The sequence below is a fragment of the Esox lucius genome, chromosome 7 (assembly GCF_011004845.1).
Source record: "Esox lucius isolate fEsoLuc1 chromosome 7, fEsoLuc1.pri, whole genome shotgun sequence".
NCBI lineage: Eukaryota > Metazoa > Chordata > Actinopteri > Esociformes > Esocidae > Esox > Esox lucius.
The window spans coordinates 39854099-39876414 of NC_047575.1; the positions used below are offsets into that span (position 1 = coordinate 39854099).

General features: G+C 45.2%; 1 protein-coding gene across 4 annotated transcripts in view; it reads left to right on the plus strand.

Moving 5' to 3' along the window:
• dclk1a (doublecortin-like kinase 1a) overlaps positions 1-18857 on the plus strand; it is an 83170-nt gene extending 64313 nt beyond the window's left edge. For all 4 annotated transcript variants that reach the window (XM_013134662.4, XM_034293125.1, XM_013134663.4 and 1 more), the window contains 10 exons: positions 7943-8024; positions 10785-10960; positions 11060-11179; positions 14784-14930; positions 15902-16035; positions 16243-16320; positions 16584-16761; positions 16865-16978; positions 17580-17653; positions 18689-18857. In XM_013134662.4, coding sequence (XP_012990116.2) covers positions 7943-8024; positions 10785-10960; positions 11060-11179; positions 14784-14930; positions 15902-16035; positions 16243-16320; positions 16584-16761; positions 16865-16978; positions 17580-17653; positions 18689-18746 — 1161 coding nt within the window. In that variant the 3' untranslated portion in view covers positions 18747-18857. The remainder of the gene's footprint in view (positions 1-7942; positions 8025-10784; positions 10961-11059; positions 11180-14783; positions 14931-15901; positions 16036-16242; positions 16321-16583; positions 16762-16864; positions 16979-17579; positions 17654-18688) is intronic.
• Positions 18858-22316: the final 3459 nt, after the last annotated feature.

Consider the following 22316-nt stretch of genomic DNA (forward strand, 5'->3'; position numbering starts at 1 on the left):
ATCTGGTAGAGTCATACCCAAGAAGACTCAAAGCTGGCAGTCATACCCAAGAACACTCAGTGCTGTCAGAGTCATACTCAAGAAGACTCAAATCTGGTAGAGTCATACCCAAGAAGACTCAAAGCTGGCAGAGTCATACTCAAGAAGACTCAAATCTGGTAGAGTCATACCCAAGAAGACTCAAAGCTGGTATAGTCATACCCAAGAAGACTCAAAGCTGGTATAGTCATACCCAAGAAGACTCAAAGCTGGTATAGTCATACCCAAGAAGACTCAAAGCTGGTATAGTCATACCCAAGAAGACTCAAGCTGGTAGAGTCATACCCAAGAAGACTCAAAGCTGATATAGTCATACCCAAGAAGACTCAAAGCTGATAGGGTCATACCCAAGAAGAGAGTAAAAAGCAGAGTGATATGATTCAGTTCATTACACTCCAGTACCTCAGTGTGATATGATTTGGTTCACTGCACTCCATTACAGCAGAGTGATATGATTCAATGGTTTAGTAGGAGTCTCTCCACAAGATTTGACCATCTTAACGCCATACTACTCACACATACTTAGTGATCCCCATGGCACAATTGCCCCATTCTCTCTCTCTCTCTCTCTCTCTCTCTCACACACACACACACACACACACACTCAGAGAGCCCCACAGGACATGTGTTCATACATCTACAGTACACTGGCGTGACCCATTTTCTGTAAGCAAGACAATTGCTCAGTTTATATATGCAGAGGCTCAGAGTTTATGGGCTCTCTCTCATTCTGATTTTCTCTCTGCCTTTTTTTCCTTCACTCTCTCTCTTCATTTTTCTATCCCTATCTATCTATCTATCTATCTATCTTCCTCTGTCCATTTCTCTTTCTGTCTCCATCCCTCCCCATTCTCCCTTTTCCTTTTTCTTTCTCCCCTACAAGCATCTCACCTTATTCCCCCAACTTGCGTTCTTTCTCTCTCTCTCTGACGTGACCTCCTTAGCGTCGGTTAGTTGTCCCTGTGTTATATTCTCACAGAGATACACACACAGATACACTCTGTGTTGTACTGGTGCTGCCATCGGTAACCGTATGTCTCCTCTTAGTGGGATGTGTGTCTGAGGCAGAATGAGTGTGGTCTATGTAATCCTCTTAGTGTTCAGAACTCGACGTTGCTTACCGTCTTCAGCCTCTTCCGTCCGTACTCTAGAGAGGGGAAATGCACTTTGGGTAATGATTCATAGGGTGTGTGTGTTTGTGTGTGTGTGTGTGTGTGTGTGTATGATTGTCTGTGTGTGTGTGTGTGTGTTATGATCTCATGCACTGTAACTCATTCTCATCTGCTACCCCCCCATATGTCCTTGTTATCACACCTGTATTGGTTCATTAGCAGTGACATCACCATATATAAAGTTGCATGCTCCGTACATACTGTACCAGTCACTCTTGGCATTCATTCAACCAGCTTCGTCAGGTAGTCACCTGGAATGCTTTTCCAAAAGTCTTGAAGGAGTTCCCACATGCTGAGCACTTCTTTGCTGCTTTTCCTGGACTCTGCAATTCAACACATCCCAAACCGTCTCATTTGGGTTGAGGTTGGGTGATTGTGGAGGCCATGTCTTGTTATGCAGCACTCCATCACTCTCCTTCTTGGTCAAATAGCCCTTAAACAGCCTGGAGGTGTGTGTAGGGTAATTGAAAAACAAATGAGAGTCCCAGTAAGAGCAAAACAGATGAGGTGGTGTATCACTGCAGAATGCTTTGATAGTCATGCTCGTTGACTGTGCCTTAATTTCTAAATCAATAACGACAGTGTCACCAGCAAAGCACCCCCACACCATCACACCACCTACTCCATGCTTTATGGTGATCATCCGTTCACCCGCTCTGCTTCAAACAAAGACACAGTGGTTGGAACAAAAAAAATCTCTAATTTGGACTCATCATACTAAAGGACATATTTCTAATGTCCATTTGTCATGTTTCTTGGCCCAAGCAAGTCTCTTCTTATTATTGGCTGTGGTTTCTTTGCAGAAGTTCAACCATGAAGACCTGATTCTCACTGTCTACTCTGAAGAGTGTCTGTTACTTGAATTTTGTGAAGCTTTTATTTGGGCTACAATCTGTTAATTGACAATTTCTGAGACTGATAACTCTAATGAACTAATCCTCTGCAGCAGAGGTAACTCCGGGTCTTCCTTTCCTCTGGTGGCCCTCATGAAAGCCATTTTCTTTATAGGCCTTGATGGTTTTTGCAACTGCACTTTTTTTGCAAACTTTCAAGTTTCTTGACATTTTGGGTATTGACGGTATTGACATGTCTTAAAGTAATGATGGACTGATGTTTCTCTTTGCGTATTTGAGCTGTTCTTGCCATAATATGGACTAGTACACTACAGACAGAATGATGCTTTTCTGTATACCAACCCTACCGTGTCACAACACAACTGATTGGGTTGGCTCAAACCCATTAAGGATAGAAACTCCACAAATGAACTCTTAACAAGGCACATCTGTTAATTGAAATGCATTCCAGGTGATTACCACGTGAAGTTGGTTGAGATAATGCAAAGAGTATGCAAAACTGTCTTCAAGGCCAAAGGTGTCTTCTTTGAAAAGTACAATATGAAATGTATTTTGATCCGTTTAACTTTTTTTTTGGTTACTACATGATTCCTTGTGTGTTATTTCATACTTTTAATGTCTTCACTATTATTCTACAATGTGGAAAATAATACAACTAAAGATTTACCCTTGAATTAGTAGGTGTGTCCAAACATTTGACTGGTACTGTATGTCAGGTTATTACATCTGTGTGTGTGTGTCTGTGTGTGTATGTATGTGTGTGTTTGTTAACATGTGGCTAACAAGGTGAACATGGTCTTGTCTGACATCAGCCAATCAGCATGTTTGTGTTGTGGTTTTTATTGTTGTTGTTGTTGCTGACGCATGCATCTGTTACCTTGTGGTAACATTTTTCATCTATGATTTGTCACAATAGATGTTATCAGTGTTTTATTTTTTTCTGTTGCTGAAGCACCAAACCCAGAGAGACACAGTACTCAATAAATTTGTTGGAGTAATTGAGAAGCTAGCTTCAGTTGCTCTCCTTTCTCTTCCTCTTTAACCCTCTCTCCCTTTCTTTTGTCCTCTCTATCAATTAAATTGGGAAAAATATTTTGCATTGCCAAAAGAAGATAAATTAAGATTATATGTAACAGAAGTGGAAGAAAAAAGCTTATAAATTGCACTTTCTCCCTTTGTATTTCTATCCTTTTCTGTCTCTTTATTTTCTCTCCTTCTCATGTCATGTCTTGATTGTGATGCTTTTTCTTTGTGGTCTATTTGTTTTATTTCATTTCATTCTTTGATGTATCATTAATTTTACATTCTCTGGTGTCACCCTGTCTTTTGTTTTTCATCTGTGTATGGGTTTTATTTCCTGACCGTTATACACTGATAATTGATGAGCCTCAGTGTGAATACTTTCTGTACAAAATGGTGCCCATTCTTGTTTTCATCTCTGGCATCACACTGGCACATCGTCAAACATTGAGTTTGTCACATACGTTTGTGCCAGGGAAGAATAATAAAATGGATTGAGGAGCTCTGGTTTTCAGCAGGTTTTAGCATTGTGTCTCTTCACACACCTTCACAGACCCCGAACACTGAGACTCCCCTAGTTATGGTGTCATTTCATGACACGTTTGATGTGTGATAATGAAACAGCGCCAAGCAGCAGTGCTCACGCAAACGGTGTTGTATAGAACCCACAGCGGCTGCCAGATTCAACGCTGTCTTTCCCAGAACTTGGAACTTTGAAGTAAGTTGAACTACTTTCCCTGTGTGTGTGTGTGTGTGTGTGTGGGTTAGTTATTTCCTCAGTCCCAGGTTGGGGAGAGTGTTTTAATGAGTTGAAATCCTACCCTCATTTTCTCAGCCTCTCATCTTCACTCGTTCTGAAGCAGGATGGTCCTCCCCTCCTTAAAATAAGTCTCTTTTAAGAGGATTACACACACAAACATGCACATCGGTATACACATACTCTCCCTCTCTTTGTCTTTTTGTCGACCTTCCCTCTAGGTCGTCAGGAACGTTCACATCTTGAATTGGTTAGGGGTTTCCTTTTCATTTATTCCTTTTAATTTAAATGTCTTATAGTTTTAAGTTATGACTGCTCTTTTTTTGTGCTTGACCTGCAGTTCTGTTTAGACTAGATAACGCTGTTGCAACTATTGTCCCGTAATAAAACCCATCGATCTATCCAACGCAAGTCTATCACTTATTCATCTTCTGGGCGTTCCAAAAGGCCTTGGGATTCACTACTTCGGGTGAATATAGGGTGAATATTTGATGAATATAGGCGGAATATTGGATGAATATATGGTGCCTTTGGAAATAAAAATGGAATCAATTATAAATTACATCTGGAACAAAACAACATTTGTAGAAAGTGAATGGGTCCGAATACTTCTCAAAGCTACTCTAGAGTGGATATATGCTGAACACAGTGTGTTTATAGGTTAAATATATTCCCTGAATACTTTATAAATAAAGATGAATATAAGCTGAAAACTATTTAGTACTGTTAGTCTGTAGGTAGTACTGTAGGTTCATTGTAAGTCATAGTCACTAGATATGGTCACTAATATTTTTATTTGTCACTAAAATGTTTGTGTCGGTAAACCAGAATAGTATTAGGCTGCATCCTGATTGGCTAGATTTTCCTATGTTTTGCACTACTTCAGGGCCCATATGGGAGGCTAGTGGGAGACACCAGCACTATAAGAGGATAGGAGGCCAGTAGGAGACACCAGTACTATAAGGGGATAGGAGGCCAGTAGGAGACACCAGTACTATAAGGGGATAGGAGGTCAGTGGGAGACACCAGTACTATAAGGGTATAAGAGGCCAGTGGGAGACACCAGTACTATAAGGGGATAGGAGGCCAGTTGGAGACACCAGTACTATAAGGGGATAGGAGGTCAGTGGGAGACACCAGTACTATAAGGGTATAGGAGGCCAGTGGGAGACACCAGTACTATAAGGGTATAGGAGGCCAGTGGGAGACACCAGTACTATTAGGGTATAGGAGGCCAGTGGGAGACACCAGTACTATGAGGGTATAAGAGGCCAGTGGGAGACACCAGTACTATAAGGGGATAGGAGGCCAGTGGGAGACACCAGTACTATAAGGGGATAGGAGGCCAGTTGGAGGCACCAGTACTATAAGGGGATAGGAGGCCAGTAGGAGACACCAGTACTATAAGGGTATAAGAGGCCAGTGGGAGACACCAGTACTATAAGGGGATAGGAGGCCAGTGGGAGACACCAGTACTATGAGGGGATAGGAGACCAGTGGGAGACACCAGTACTATAAGGGGATAGGAGGCCAGTGGGAGACACCAGTACTATAAGGGGATAGAAGGCCAGTGGGAGACACCAGTACTATAAGGGGATAGGAGGCCAGTGGGAGACACCAGTACTATGAGGGGATAGGAGGCCAGTGGGAGACACCAGTACTATAAGGGGATAGGAGGCCAGTGGGAGACACCAGTACTATAAGGGGATAGGAGGCCAGTGGGAGACACCAGTACTATAAGGGTATAGGAGGCCAGTGGGAGACACCAGTACTATAAGGGTATAGGAGGCCAGTGGGAGACACCAGTACTATAAGGGTATAGGAGGCCAGTTGGAGACACTAGTACTATGAGGGTATAAGAGGCCAGGGAGACACCAGTACTATAAGGGTATAGGAGGCCAGTTGGAGACACCAGTACTATAAGGGGATAGGAGGCCAGTGGGAGACACCAGTACTATAAGGGTATAGGAGGCCAGTTGGAGACACCAGTACTATAAGGGGATAGGAGGCCAGTTGGAGACACCAGTACTATAAGAGGATACGAGGCCAGGGAGACACCAGTACTATAAGGGGATACGAGGCCAGGGAGTTGTCTATATGGTATAGCACCTCCACACCTCTAGCGACTAGACTGTTCTCTTTGTCACTCACCCTCTTTCTCTCTCTACCTCTCTCACTGCAGTTCTCTCTCTGTTGCTCCTTTAATCTCCTCCCTCTCTTGCTAGACTGTTTTCTCTCCCCCTCTTTCCGTCTCCCTTCACCTCCCCATCTCTCTGAGGTGGAGGAAATCGCTTGCTGAACCCTTAGTGTGCCCATCCAGGGGACAGGAAGGATATATCCTTATTTGGGCGTTCTCAGCTTGCTGGAAGTGTTATAAGAGCTGCTCTCTTGGTAACAGTTTCCATAGCAACATTATTTTGTTTTCCACTGTGAGAGAGACGGAAGGAGTGAAAGAGAACAAACTAAATGTGGGAAAAGTAAGAGAACAAAAATAAGGATGGAGGACATTCAAAGGAAAAAACATACGAGTCATCACTACACAAGGGTTTCATCAACAAAGATTGTACTGTTTTTATATGTGTAGCTGTACCATCTTCTGCCCTGTAGTGTAACAAATATGAATTCAACTGACTGCCTGACTCATTGACTGACAGTCTGACTAACTGGCTGACTGACTTATTGATAGACTCCATCCATTTGTTTCATATACAGTACATCTGGCGGCTTCAGATGCAACATCATATATGGTATAATAAGTCTGTTACTTTCTTATGGAGTCAACATGAGAAACATCAAAACACACAGAAAACCTAAAATGTAAAACACAGAGAGGTTCTTGGAATTGAAACAGTGCTTTATTCTCATTGGCTGGTTACCTTCACCTACATGTTCCTTTCCTGGTCCTGTGGCGTTCAGATCAGTGCAGACCAAGGAGAGGACACACCGAGAGGAAATGAAGAGAAAAAACAAACACAGTGTCAGTACCTGAATCACTAGTGCCTGCCAGACTATCTGAAAGTACCTGAATCTCTAGTCTGTTCTAGTCCACCTGAAAGTACCTGAATCTCTAGTCTGTTCTAGTCCACCTGAAAGTACCTGAATCTCTAGTCTCTGCCAGACTATCTGAAAGTACCTGAATCATTAGTCTGTTCTAGTCCACCTGAAAGTACCTGAATCTCTAGTCTCTGCCAGACAATCTGAAAGTACCTGAATCATTAGTCTCTCCTAGTCCATCTGAAAGTATCTGAATCACTAGTCTCTCCTAGTCCATCTGAAAGTATCTGTATCACTAGCCTCTCCTAGTCCATCTTAAACTATCTGAATCACTAGTCTCTCCTAGTTCATCTGAAACTATCTGAATCACTAGTCTCTCCTAGTCCATCTGAAACTATCTGAATCACTAGTCTCTCCTAGTCCATCTGAAACTATCTGAATCACTAGTCTCTCCTAGTCCATCTGAAAGTTCTTGAATCACTAGTCTCTCCTAGTCCATCTGAAAGTTCTTGAATCACTAGTCTCTCCTAGTCCATCTGAAAGTTCTTGAATCACTAGTCTCTCCTAGTCCATCTGAAAGTTCTTGAATCACTAGTCTTACTGCAGACCTACAGAAGGGATGATGGAAAGGGGAGAGGAGGCTGGAGAAGGGATGAAAGGACAATATAGTAGTAAGGAGTGATAATAGAAATGAGGACCCAATCACTAGTCCGTCCTCTCTCCTGACTTCCTGGTGCTGCCATGGCAACTAGTGGGAGGGCTGAACTGTGGTTTTCTGTAATGTCTCTGTCTGGATAACCTGTTCCCTCCATCCCTCCCCCGGTGTTGGCCTCATTGTCTCCAACACTCTCTCCAAGACCATATTTCTCACCCGTGTTTTCTCCCTCACACTCACTACTGTGGTGACAGTCACAGGAAGACTGGTACAAATACAGGCAGGCAGGCAGGCAGGAGAGGGGTATGCAAGATTCTCCTTCCTTCCCTGTCTGTTCTTTATCTTAATGAAATCAGTTATTCTTAAACTCAACACATCTTTCCTCCTCTGCTTATCTCTCTTTCACTCTGTCTCTCCCTCTCTCTCGCTGTCTCTCTCCCTCTTTCTGTAGGAGTCTCAGGGTTCGTCTATATCTCTGGCCTCAACCAAAGTCTGTAGCTCCATAGACGAAGGGGATGGACCAGTCACTGAAGGTAAAAGGAAGGATCTCTGCCTCTAGCACACACCATCTCTGTCTCTAGCACACCATCTCTGTCTCTAGCACACACCATCTCTGTCTCTAGCACACACGTCTCTGTCTCTAGCATAGACCATCTCTGTCTCTAGCATAGACCATCTCTGTCTCTAGCATAGACCATCTCTGTCTCTAGCACAGACCATCTCTGTCTCTAGCATAGACCATCTTTTTCTCTAGCATAGACCATCTCTGTCTCTAGCACCCCATCTCTGTCTCTAGCACATACGTCTCTGTCTCTAGCACACACGTCTCTGTCTCTAGCACACACGTCTCTGTCTCTAGCACACACCATCTCTGTCTCTAGCACACACATCTCTGTCTCTAGCACAGACCATCTCTGTCTCTAGCATATACCATCTCTGTCTCTAGCGCACCATCTCTGTCTCTAGCACACACCATCTCTGTCTCTAGCACACACTATCTCTGTATCTAGCACATCATCCCTGTCTCTAGCATAGACCATCTCTGTCTCTAGCATAGACCATCTCTGTCTCTAGCACACCATCTCTTTCTCTAGCACACACCATCTCTGTCTCTAGCACACACTATCTCTGTATCTAGCACATCATCCCTGTCTCTAGCATACACCCTCTCTGTCTCTAGCACACACGTCTCTGTCTCTAGCATAGACCATCTCTGTCTCTAGCATAGACCATCTCTGTCTCTAGCATAGACCATCTCTGTCTCTAGCACACACGTCTCTGTCTCTAGCACACACGTCTCTGTCTCTAGCACACACCATCTCTGTCTCTAGCACACACCATCTGTCTCTAGCACACACGTCTCTGTCTCTAGCACACACGTCTCTGTCTCTAGCACACACGTCTCTGTCTCTAGCACAGACCATCTCTGTCTCTAGCACACACCATCTCTGTCTCTAGCACATACCATATCTGTCTCTAGCACACACCATCTCTGTCTCTAGCATAGACCATCTCTGTCTCTAGCATAGACCCTCTCTGTCTCTAGCATAGACCATCTCTGTCTCTAACATAGACCATCTCTGTCTCTAGCACACACGTCTCTGTCTCTAGCACACACCATCTCTGTCTCTAGCACACATCATCTCTGTCTCTAGCATAGACCATCTCTGTCTCTAGCACAGACCATCTCTGTCTCTAGCACACACTATTTCTGTCTCTAGCACATCATCCCTGTCTCTAGCACACACCATCTCTGTCTCTAGCACACACGTCTCTGTCTCTAGGATAGACCATCTCTGTCTCTAGCATAGACCATCTCTGTCTCTAGCATAGACCATCTCTGTCTCTAGCACAGACCATCTCTGTCTCTAGCATACACCATCTCTGTCTCTAGCACACCATCTCTTTCTCTAGCACACACCATCTCTGTCTCTAGCACACACTATCTCTGTATCTAGCACATCATCCCTGTCTCTAGCACACACCATCTCTGTCTCTAGCACACACGTCTCTGTCTCTAGCATAGACCATCTCTGTCTCTAGCATAGACCATCTCTGTCTCTAGCATAGACCATCTCTGTCTCTAGCACACACGTCTCTGTCTCTAGCACAGACCATCTCTGTCTCTAGCACAGACCATCTCTGTCTCTAGCACACACCATCTCTGTCTCTAGCATACACATCTATGTCTCTAGCACACACCATCTGTCTCTAGCACACACGTCTCTGTCTCTAGCACACACGTCTCTGTCTCTAGCATAGACCATCTCTGTCTCTAGCACAGACCATCTCTGTCTCTAGCACAGACCATCTCTGTCTCTAGCACAGACCATATCTGTCTCTAGCACAGACCATATCTGTCTCTAGCACACACCATCTCTGTCTTCTAGCATAGACCATCTCTGTCTCTAGCATAGACCATCTCTGTCTCTAGCATAGACCATCTTTTTCTCTAGCATAGACCATCTCTGTCTCTAGCACACACGTCTCTGTCTCTAGCACACACGTCTCTGTCTCTAGCACACACCATCTCTGTCTCTAGCACACATCATCTCTGTCTCTAGCACAGACCATCTCTGTCTCTAGCACAGACCATCTCTGTCTCTAGCACAGACCATCTCTGTCTCTAGCACACACCATCTCTGTCTCTAGCACACACCATCTCTGTCTCTAGCACACACCATCTCTGTCTCTAGCATAGACCATCTCTGTCTCTAGCATAGACCATCTCTGTCTCTAGCATAGACCATCTCTGTCTCTAGCATAGACCATCTTTTTCTCTAGCATAGACCATCTCTGTCTCTAGCACACACATCTCTGTCTCTAGCACACACCATCTCTGTCTCTAGCACACATCATCTCTGTCTCTAGCATAGACCATCTCTGTCTCTAGCATAGACCATCTCTGTCTCTAGCATAGACCATCTCTGTCTCTAGCATAGATCATCTCTGTCTCTAGCATAGACCATCTCTGTCTCTAGCATAGACCATCTCTGTCTCTAGCACACCATCTCTGTCTCTAGCACACACCATCTCTGTCTCTAGCACACACCATCTCTGTCTCTAGCTCACCATCTCTGTCTCTAGCACACACATCTCTGTCTCTAGCTCACACATCTCTGTCTCTAACACATCATCTCTGTCTCTAGCACCGACCATCTCTGTCTTGTCTTCTGCTCATCTTCTTTCGTCTGTTCTCAACTCATCTCAGCTCTTAACTCTCCCTTTGTCCCCATCTCCCCTGCCTCTCCTCCCCCGCCTCTCCCTCCCTCTCCTCCCTCCACCTCCTCCAGCTGAGCCAGTAGCAATGGAAGAAATCCCGGCATTGCCTGCTGCCATATCGGAACGCTACCGAGTCGGACGCACGTTGGGAGACGGGAATTTCGCTGTGGTCCGAGAATGTGTGGAACATTCCACAGGCCGGGAATATGCCCTGAAGATCATCAATAAGGGTCGATGCCGTGGAAAGGTGAGAGGTTAGGGGGGCTGTCATGTTATAGGGTTCATTCATTTCGGACTTTAAGTTTTGTTAAACATGAATTGCATGTCCCTCCCTTCCTCCCGTCAGGAACATATGGTGCAGAATGAGGTGGCCATCCTCAGGCGCGTGAAGCATCCCAATATTGTCCTGCTGATTGAGGAGATGGACACGTACAACGAGCTCTACCTGGTCATGGAGCTGGTTAAGGTATGCACCTGTAGGGTCTGTGCGTGTGGTCATGGATTTATAGTTCTTCTTAATAAGAGCAACAGAGTAGGTAGTGGAGGTCTTGGGTGGGGGAATAGTATTAGCCAGTCCAGGGAGGTCTGGGGTGGGGGGATAGTATTAGCCAGTCCAGGGAGGTCTAGGGTAGGGGAATAGTATTAGCCAGTCCAGGGAGGTCTAGGGTGGGGGAATAGTATTAGCCAGTCCAGGGAGGTCTAGGGTGGGGGAATAGTATTAGCCAGTCCAGGGAGGTCTAGGGTGGGGGAATAGTATTAGCCAGTCCAGGGAGGTCTAGGGTGGGGGAATAGTATTAGCCAGTCCAGGGAGGTCTAGGGTGGGGAATTGTACTGAGTGTCCAATGTGAGTATGAAGAGGATACACGATGATGCAAACTGATAGATGGATTGATGAGAAAGTTTCAGTCGGGAATATCTCAGTATGTTTCACTCTGGAATATCTCAGTATGTTTCACTGGGGAATATCTCAGTATGCTTCAATGCAGAATATCTCAGTATGTTTCACTGGGGATTATCTCATAATGTTTCAATGGGGATTATCTCAGTATGTTTCAGTGGGGATTATATCATTATGTTTCAATGGGGATTATCTCATTATGTTTCAGTGGGGATCATCTCATTATATTTCAATGGGGATTATCTCAGTATGTTAAAGAAAAACATATTTGAATCTTGAACTGAACTACTAGAAGGATTTTGTCAGAAAACTCTGCTTCAGCATAAGTAGGCTAAAATTACTTGTTTGCCAGTTTATGGAAGTTCTTAATTAAGAGTTAAACGACCACTTAAAGGGAGGTTATAATTTACCAGTGACCAAAATGTATAATTTTTCACTTTCTTTTATTATTTAATGAATCACTGTTTGTTATGAGCTCCCTTTACCTAGTAATTTAGGTCATGATTAGAGGCTTCCCCAAAATGGTGAACACAGCTGAACCCAGCAGAGTACTTTTACTTGTAAAGGGTACTGTACTTGCAGAGTACTTTCACCTGTAAGGAGTACTTACAGAATTATTTCACTTCACTTCACACTTCACTGTAAAGGTATACTTTTTACACCTCTGGAGATAATGTTCACACAGCAGTTGGAATACTGGGGGCTGGTGCATTCCTTCTGGCCAAGGATAATGACTGACTTTAACTGAGTAATTACATGATCTTTAATGGTAGACTTTTAAATTCTGTATTGAAGTAATGTATTAAAGTATTAAATGGGTAGGAAAGAGGGAAGGGGGGGTAGGAAAGGAGAGGAGAGGGAAGGGGGGGTAGGAAAGGAGAGGAGAGAAAGAGGAGATGAAAGGAAAAGAGTAAAAGAGAAGGAGAGAGGAGAGGAAATGAGAGGAGAGAGAGTGAGTGAGAGAGGAGTCAAGAGGGGTAATTGAAAGCTCCATCAGCAACATAGAGCATTTTTTGGAGGGAACAAATCCCACCCCCCCCACCACCACACACACATACAGATATACACACAAACAAATAAACACTCAGTACTCTCCTTGGGGTCATCAGGTATTCTTAGCCTCAACTTGGACTCTGTTTCCAGAACCATCTCTGTTTGATTCCTAACCTAAAAACAGAACACATCTGGTACTGCTGCTGGAGAATAACGTGGTGAGAGAAAGAAAGAAGACAGTGTGAGAAATATGTGGAGAAGATATGAGAGTGAAGAGAGACATGGTGGGTGAGGTGGATAAAGAGGGGGAGAGAGAAAAACCTAGAAAGATACAGTAGTATAATACAGGTGAGAAAGAGACCCAGACAGAGGATGAATAAAGGGATGAGAGAAAGAGGATGAATAAAGGGATGAAGAGAAAGAGGATGAATAAAGGGATGAAGAGAAAGGATGAATAAAGGGATGAGAGAAAGAGGATGAATAAAGGGATGAGAGAAAGAAGATGAATAAAGGGATGAGAGAAAGAGGATGAACAAAGGGATGAGAGAAAGAGGATGAACAAAGGGATGAGCGAAAGAGGATGAATAAAGGGATGGAGCGAAAGAGGATGAATAAAGGGATGAGAGAAAGAGGATGGATAAAGGGATGAGGGAGTGAGGATAAATAAAGGCATGGGGAGTGAGGATAAATAAAGGCATGGGGAGTGAGGATAAATAAAGGCATGGGGAGTGAGGATAAATAAAGGCATGGGGAGTGAGGATAAATAAAGGTATGGGTAGTGGAAAAGGCAACAGAGACATTGAGAGAGAGACTTTTAGTGGGAGGGAGAGAGAGACATTCAGAGCGGGAGAGACATTGAAAGAGAGAGAGAGAAGATGCAACTTGACAGTCTTCTCATTTTAATGACTGTCTTAGTGTCTGTCTCCATCTAGGCCCTATTTTAAGCTCCTGCTCCACTTATTCCACTGAGGCACTGTGACGGGGGCCTGACTGCTGTCTGTGTTGTTACAGGGTCCAGGTTTCTGACTGCTGTCTGTGTTGTTACAGGGTCCATGTTTCTGACTGCTGTCTGTGTTGTTACAGGGTCCATGTTTCTGACTGCTGTCTGTGTTGTTACAGAGTCCATGTTTCTGACTGCTGTCTGTGTTGTTACAGAGTCCATGTTTCTGACTGCTGTCTGTGTTGTTACAGGGTCCATGTTTCTGACTGCTGTCTGTGTTGTTACAGGGTCCATGTTTCTGACTGCTGTCTGTGTTGTTACAGGGTCCAGGTTTCTGACTACTGTCTGTGTTGTTACAGGGTCCATGTTTCTGACTGCTGTCTTTGTTGTTACAGGGTCCATGTTTCTGACTGCTGTCTGTGTTGTTACAGGGTCCAGGTTTCTGACTGCTGTCTGTGTTGTTACAGGGTCCATGTTTCTGACTGCTGTCTGTGTTGTTACAGGGTCCAGGTTTCTGACTGCTGTCTGTGTTGTTACAGGGTCCAGGTTTCTGACTGCTGTCTGTGTTGTTACAGGGTCCATGTTTCTGACTGCTGTCTGTGTTGTTACAGGGTCCATGTTTCTGACTGCTGTCTGTGTTGTTACAGGGTCCATGTTTCTGACTGCTGTCTGTGTTGTTACAGGGTCCAGGTTTCTGACTGCTGTCTGTGTTTTTACAGGGTCCAGGTTTCTGACTGCTGTCTGTGTTGTTACAGGGTCCATGTTTCTGACTGCTGTCTGTGTTGTTACAGGGTCCATGTTTCTGACTGCTGTCTGTGTTGTTACAGGGTCCATGTTTCTGACTGCTGTCTGTGTTGTTACAGGGTCCATGTTTCTGACTGCTGTCTGTGTTGTTACAGGGTCCAGGTTTCTGACTGCTGTCTGTGTTGCTACAGGGTCCAGGTTTCTGACTGCTGTCTGTGTTGTTACAGGGTCCAGGTTTCTGACTGCTGTCTGTGTTGTTACAGGGTCCAGGTTTCTGACTGCTGTCTGTGTTGCTACAGGGTCTGGAGGCACACAGAATGGCACACACACCCTGTTGCAACCCAAACACACGATCAAGTCTTGTAAACCTTTCAAATGGAACCATCTGTATGTGTTTGTGTGTGTCATATGAGAACTGAATACTAACCTCTGCTGGTCAACACACGTCTTAATAATTCAACAATACCGTTTGGGATTTATATGTGTTGACCACAGGGGGGCGATCTGTTCGATGCCATCACCTCCACCAACAGATACACAGAGAGAGATGCCAGCGGGATGCTGTACAACCTGGCCAACGCCATCAAATACCTCCACAGCCTGAACATCGTACACCGAGACATCAAGCCAGAAAACCTTCTAGTAAGTGATATGTGTTATTCTGGGTTAACTTGACAATTCAGCCCACAAGGGCAAAACTAATTTCTACCTCCTTCTCTCGCTCTTTTTGAATGGGTGAGTCTGAAGCGATGGAGTGATATAGAGGTGGAGAGAGACATGAGTGATGGAGTGATTTAGAGGTGGAGAGAGACATGAGTGATGGAGTGATTTAGAGGTGGAGAGAGACATGAGTGATGGAGTGATTTAGAAGTGAAGAGAGACATGAGTGATGGAGTGATTTAGAGGTGGAGAGACATGAGTGATGGAGTGATTTAGAGGTGAAGAGAGACATGAGTGATGGAGTGATTTAGAGGTGGAGAGAGACATGAGTGATGGAGTGATTTAGAGGTGGAGAGACATGAGTGATGGAGTGATTTAGAGGTGGAGAGAGACATGAGTGATGGAGTGATTTAGAGGTGGAGAGACATGAGTGATGGAGTGATTTAGAGGTGGAGAGACATGAGTCACCTCTGCAGTGATGCAGTCGTCATCAGTTGCTCTTTACGTCTCTTTTACGCACTTCTCCTTTCATCACTCCTTCACACACACACACACACACACACACATACACACACACACACACACACACACACACACAGATACTGAGAAGAATAAAGCTCCCATGTGGAGGGCATATGGAACATAGACTTCTGGGTTTCCAGTTCCCACAATGAAAGAAAAAAATACATGTGTGTGTGTGTGTGTGTGCGCTCTAGGAGCCCAAGGAGCTCTAACGCTCACCTCTATGAACGTTGAAAGGAAAATCAATGTTGTGGCACAAACAGATGAAGCGCACGTCGCCGTTCTGAGGGTACTCGGTGCATTCATGTATAAAAGGAGTAGCTACCCTTCGACCTGCGGCGTGACCTTTTCCCGACCCCCCCACCCCCACCACCCCGTGCGCCCTCGTCCGCGGCCTCCCCTCCAGGCTGACCTGTGTGTCGTCCCTCCAGGTGTATGAGCACGCTGACGGCAGCAAGAGCCTGAAGCTGGGGGACTTCGGCCTGGCCACCGTGGCGGACGGCCCTCTGTACACCGTCTGTGGAACGCCCACCTACGTGGCGCCGGAGATCATCGCGGAGACGGGGTGCGTCCGTTTTGCCCGGCCCTTCCTCCTCCCTCCCTCCCTCCCTCCTTTTCCTCCGTGTCCCCCTTTGAACCTCCTCTCCCCGTCTTCGTCTAAGTTTCATGGTGTTAAACCGAAGGAAACGTGTGATCATTACCACAGGTGAAATGGAAAATCAAGCTGCGCCCTGAAGCGTTTAGAAGGGTAATCCTTCCTGTGTGTCTCTAGGTATGGCCTTAAGGTGGACATCTGGGCGGCAGGTGTCATCACCTACATCTTGCTGTGCGGCTTTCCTCCCTTCCGCGGGTAAGAGCTCGGTCTTGCTGGGTGCAATCATCGTGTCTAGAGTGTATACCGAAATAAAACCACGCTAGATCGAACACATTTTGATATTGACCCACCTGGTTAAAACGGTTACATAAAATAAATAACAAACGCGTCTGGAGTGAGTTTCCGTGGTGCCTGGCTCCCTCTCCTGGTCAGATGGAGTACCACTGAAGCTCCCGAGGCCAGACGGAGCGACTCACACTAGTGACAAACCTGTGTATTTCCTGTCTGTTTTTCTACAGGAGCTGCGACGACCAGGAGCTGCTGTTTGACCAGATCCTGACAGGCCAGCTGGAGTTCCCTCTACCATACTGGGACAGTGTGTCAGAGATGGCCAAGGGGCTGATCCGGTCCATGCTGGAGGTGGAGGTGGACCAGAGATACACGGCTCTCCAGGTTCTGGAGCACCCCTGGGTCAACGTAAGTCTTTTTTTGGGTTAAGTATCGCCTTAGGAACGTTTTTCTCCGTGTGGATGTAACCTGAAGTGATGATACATGCTAAGTCTGCCCTGCTCCCATGCAGGACGAGGGTCTGTCGGAGAATGAGCAGGAGTTGTCTGTAGCAGGGAAGATAAAGAAGCACTTCAACACTGGACCCAAAGCTAACGCCACCACCGCCGGGGTGTCTGTCATCACAGTAAGCTCTGCCCAAGATTCAATGCTGCTTTTTTTTTTCAATCACAGGACACCTGAAATAGTTTCCACAAAGTTGTTCTGAAGCGAACTGGTGTATGAAACAAAACTGTGTGGAAAGCTAACTGTATTGGTGTTCATTAAGGCCTACAGCTTCATAGTTTGGTGGTACTGGATTTTACTAATCACAGTGGTTTTGAAATATAATTGTACTGCTTTCCTTTCACTGTGTGTGGGACCCTATTTAATTCACCTGGAAATATAATGTATAATGTAATTTTCATTGAAAAGGAGCCTGGTTTATTGGAATAGTTTTAAAGGTTTCTGATTGTATCAATGGTATTAGAAGTTAGTGGTTTAGTCATACTAAGTCTTAATGGTTTTAAAAGTGTTACTGGTTTCTTTAAGTCATACAGGTTCGAAATGTGTTATTGGTTAACATTTGATACCTTTTAAAGTCCTACTGGTTTTGAAAGCTGCCAGTTTCCATGTCCTGCTAAGCCCTGGAGATAAAGCTGCCTGAAGTCCTAATGGTTTAAAAGCTGCCTAGTTGAAGACTGTTCAGTCGTACTAAGTCTTGCTGTTTTTTGTGTCCTGTTGTCCAGTTGGACAACAGCTTCTCCATGCAGCGCTCTGGGTCATTGGACTTCTACCAGCACCCTGCCATGTACTGGATAAGGTACGATATGAAGTCATAATGCCAACCTACCATTTCCTGAGTTCCAAAGCGTTAATTTGCTTTGGAAATTCAAAGGTTGCAAAGGAAAGACTAGATGCCAACACCTAGCCAGACATCCTTAGGGGTCACGGTGTTGTTAAGGATGTGTGTTTTTAAGGATGTCTGGCTAGGTGTGGTTGCATCTAGTCTTTCCTTTGCGACCCATTCACTCTCCCAGTGATGAACAAGCATTGTGAGGTTTTTTGTGTCCCTCTATCCTCTCCTTCCTCTCTCATCTCATCCCTCTCTCCTCTCCTTCCTCTCTCATCTCATCCCTCTTTTCTCTTTCTCCCCTTTTTCTTCACATCCTTCTCCTGGCCCTCCTCTCATCCCTCTCTCCTTTCATCCCTCTTCTTCCTCTCTCCTCATCCCTCTTCTTCCTCTCTCCTCATCCCATCTCCTCTTCTCTCATCCCCTGCCTTCTCTCATCCCTGTCCTCCCATCCCCCTCTTCTCTCATCCCTGTCCTCCCATCCCCCTCTTTTCTCACCCCTGTCCTACCATCCTCCTCTTTTCTCATCCCTATCACCCCATCCCCCTCTTCTCTCACCCCTGTCATCCCATCCCCTTGTTCTCTCACCCCTGTCATCCCATCCCCCTGTTCTCTCACCCCTGTCATCCCATCTCCCTCTTCTCTCATCCCTGTCCTCCCATCCCCCTCTTCTCTCATCCCTGTCATCCCATCCCCCTCTTCTCTCATCCCTGTCCTCCCATCCCCCTCTTTTCTTATCCCTGTCCTCCCACCCCCCTCTTTTCTCATCCCTGTCCTCCCATCCCCCTTCTCTTATCCCTGTCCTCCCATTCCACTCTTCTCTCAACCCTGTCATCCCATCCCCCTGTTCTCTCATCCCTGTCATCCCATCCCTCTATCCTCTTTCTTCCCTTGCCTTTCCTAACTCATCTTTTTCATTCCTCCCTTCCTCCACAGATCTTAGCGTGAGTGCAGTCCCTGTAAACGATATCTCTGATTGGCTATCCTCTGTCTCCTCCCCCTCAGGCCACCGCTCTTGATAAGGAGAGGCAGGTTCTCGGACGAGGATGCAACCAGGATGTGAGGGTTTGCCCATCGCCGTTAACGACGACATCAATAATAACAACAACAAAGACGGACAGACTGCCCAGCTTCCTCATGGGCCCGACCCTCGCCCCCTCCCTCTGGCCTTTAACCTGGGATCCTCCCCTAACCCTGACTGCTCTCCCAGCCCCAGCCTCACCTCAGTGTCGAACGACGAAGACATCTCTCTCAGCACAGCTGGGACTGTTCATTCTCCTAACTCCTCCTTCTAGCGCGAGGGAGGAGAATGAGGAGAATGAGGAGGAGAGGGGGAGGAACAAGAGTGGAGGGGTGGTACTTTCTCCTTACTCCATGTTTCAGAGCTACGTAGTTAAGGAGGAGAGGCTGGGCTGAGGGGTAGGAGAGGAGTGGTCACCTGACTCCCCCGACTAGAGCTACTTGGAGGGGGAGTCATAGAGATATGGGGGAGCGGAAGTGAGGAGGAGGTGCAGTAAAGGGGAGGTGTTGGGGAGGGGATCAACTCTGATATCTCCAGCTTCTAGAAGTTTGGAGGGGTCATGGTGCACTTCACTATCACCCCCTTCTAGAAGTTTGGAGGGGTCGGGAAAAGAGGGGACCTAGAGAGACAGAAGTGGGACAGGGGACAGGGGACAGGGGAGGGCCAGTAGTCCAGAAAAAGGGAGGGAAAGGATCATAGGAAAGAAATGAAGAGACATGACTTTTCCAACTTTTCCATTCTGTCATCGGACCAAGTGCCCGCTGGAGAGCTGGAGGATCTGAAGAGGGTCTATATGTTAATCCTTTGTGATGATCTGAGCTCTGCACTGTAGCAAGGACTGATTCCTCTCCAGTACATACTGTGTCGGTCAATACGCCAGCCGCTGGCTACAGGGAGAGACTTTTAATAAAACTAGACTGTGTGTCGAATTAGCTTTTTAAAATGATCTTTTAATTTAGTCCGTTGATTTTCTTTTTTTTCTACCGATGTTTGAAAAACGATGTCCTCTGTTGGTCGATGTGTCAATGGAACTTGTTTACGAAACGGAATAGTTTTAAAGTAGATCCATAGAGACAGAATTGTACACACTGTAGATTTGGATAAAAAATTTTTTTTTTTTTGATGGAACAAGCACTACCTTGATATTCTAAAGTGTCTGATGGACCTTGAAGCAGCATAACGAGAGATGTGAGGGAGAAATCTAGCAAGAGGTATAACGAGAGATGGCGTTAGAAACAAAGATGGGGGAGTGAGAGGTAAGGGGAGAGAAAGAAAGCGAGAGATGGAGAAAGACTTAGCAAGAGAGAGCGAGAGAGAATGAGAGAGTCAGAGCGAGAGACATTTCTCAGTACTCGACTCAATACGTTTCCTCTTTTCCTTACCATACGCTCCTGAACACAGATGCCTTTCAGCAGTGTTTGACTTCTAGCTATGCGTCAGTCCACATTTACACCACAACAGGGGAGCCTACTGTAAGCTGCACTAGGGTCCACCTTTTGTCTACTAGACAGTGGTTGGTTTATTCTGGGGAAGAGAAGAGCATTATGGGCCATAATCAGGGGTCCATTCAGTGAGCACAAAACTGGAGAACATTTTTGGAAATCAGGAAGGTGGTTAATTAAATAACATAATCTCAGAGTTAATTTAAAGATCTGAAAATATTTTACAGTTAATTTGGTTTCAAAAGTTCACAGTTTTGTGCTTTCTGACCAAACCTGCGGTGTGTTCATTAGCATTTGGCGCAGTGTTGCAAATAGAAATAAGGCAATGTCTTCTTTAGAGATGGAATCTCTATCTGCAATACTCTTCCCTCCATGGAGCCAAATGAGGGAAATGCCTCCCAAATGACACTTGTCAGCGGTCATGCACTTTATAGGGAGCAATATGAGTGCCGTTTGGAACATCTGGACTAAGCTCTTGGAACATGGTTTGGGTCTTGTTTGTACGCTATGTAAATAATATAATTTTATTTATTTTAATAGTTCACAATATATTTCTTTATCTACATTTGAAAAATAAAAATACACGTCTGTGTACATGTGCTGTATCTACTAAAGTCAGCATCGACTTCCTGTCACATGACTCTGTGGGAATGATGTCACTTCCTCTATAACAGTGTGTTCTGGGTACTGCGGTACTTCAGCGATCACCACAGTAGCTATCTGGGAAACGTGGTTTGTTCAGTTCACCTCTTACCTGTGCACCAGTATATTAGAATATGTTGTATACAATGCCTATACCTCTGTCAAACTAAGATTTATTAAAATCTAAACTGTCTACATTCAAGCTGTCAGTGTGTGTGTGTTTTTAAATAATGCACTGCCTGTACATTTGCCAACTATGTGCCTCAAAATGCTACTGTTAGCAAATCAAAAACATACCTTTGAAAGTATTTTGGCCTAAAACAACAGTCACTATTGTTACGTCCTCTGTGTACTATCTCTGTTGTATGTGCTGTCTCTTCTCTGTTCCCTCCCCAGGTGTGGTGAGTTGCTGCTGATGATGTGGGTGTGGCCATCAATCCCCACCAGCCAATCCTGAGCGACTCACTGGCCTGTAAAGTCCTTTTGTTTGTGTTTGGTTGGTTAGCTTGGTATTTGTTCGAGAGAGTGGGAATCTTATGTAATAGAATTAGAGTAGGTTAGATTGTTTGCGTGAGTGGAAGAGATGTGTTTGTGTTGTGTAAACCTTGTCCTTATCCCAGACCTCTATGGAGTAGGAATTAGGAAGACACCCTGGGGTTTACATATACCTGTAGGTAATTCACTGTTAGACACTAGGAAGCCAGCGGCTGTCGCCCAGTGGTTTTTGTAGCAGTGAGGTTAGTTGTGTGTTTGGGTAGTTTGTGGCAGGCAGGTTTAGAGGTGTAGGGAAGCTCAGGGTCTTGTTGTATTATTCTTTAATTTGACAGACAGTTGGCACTACCCTACTCCTACCCTTTTACCCTGCTGCCCTCCTTCCCTTGTTTAGCTGTGTTGTTTTGTGTTATACAGTTGATACTTTTATCATTTTTACAAGCATACATAGTAGACAATAAAACCCTAGCAGTTGGGTAATGTCTGTTTGGTTGTCTGTTTCTCATTGTTCCACATCCAGTCAGAACACTCGCCCCCTTTTCAGCAGGCCCTTATCCGTGTGTCCGATCTTGGGTGGTTGCGTTCTCCTCACCCATGAGCCTTTGGAAGGGGCGCAACAACTGAAACCTGTAAATCTGAATTTGCATGCAAATGGAGGTCGATGGACGTCCCGTATTGATTGGGTTGAAGCTTCAGATCGGTACTGGCAAACTTCTGCCACAGGGTGGTGACAAATGAACCAAAGAACTCCTTTTCTCCCAAAAAGGAATTCAGGAAGTCCACTCTGCTAGACAGTAGAGGTCTGTGATCATGAAAATCCTCTCTCAGGTTTCAGGGTATTTAAATGCTGTTTCTTTCTGACCATCTCCAGCAGCTTGGCCTGAATAAGCCTTGATTCTAGAATATGAAAGTGACCCATCTCACCCTGTGTAATGACACCCAGAGGTGTTTACAGGAAAGATCCCCAAAAGCACATACAGGTGACTTGAAGGTTGCAAACTATTTCGAACATAATATTTGTATTGTACTTCTCAGA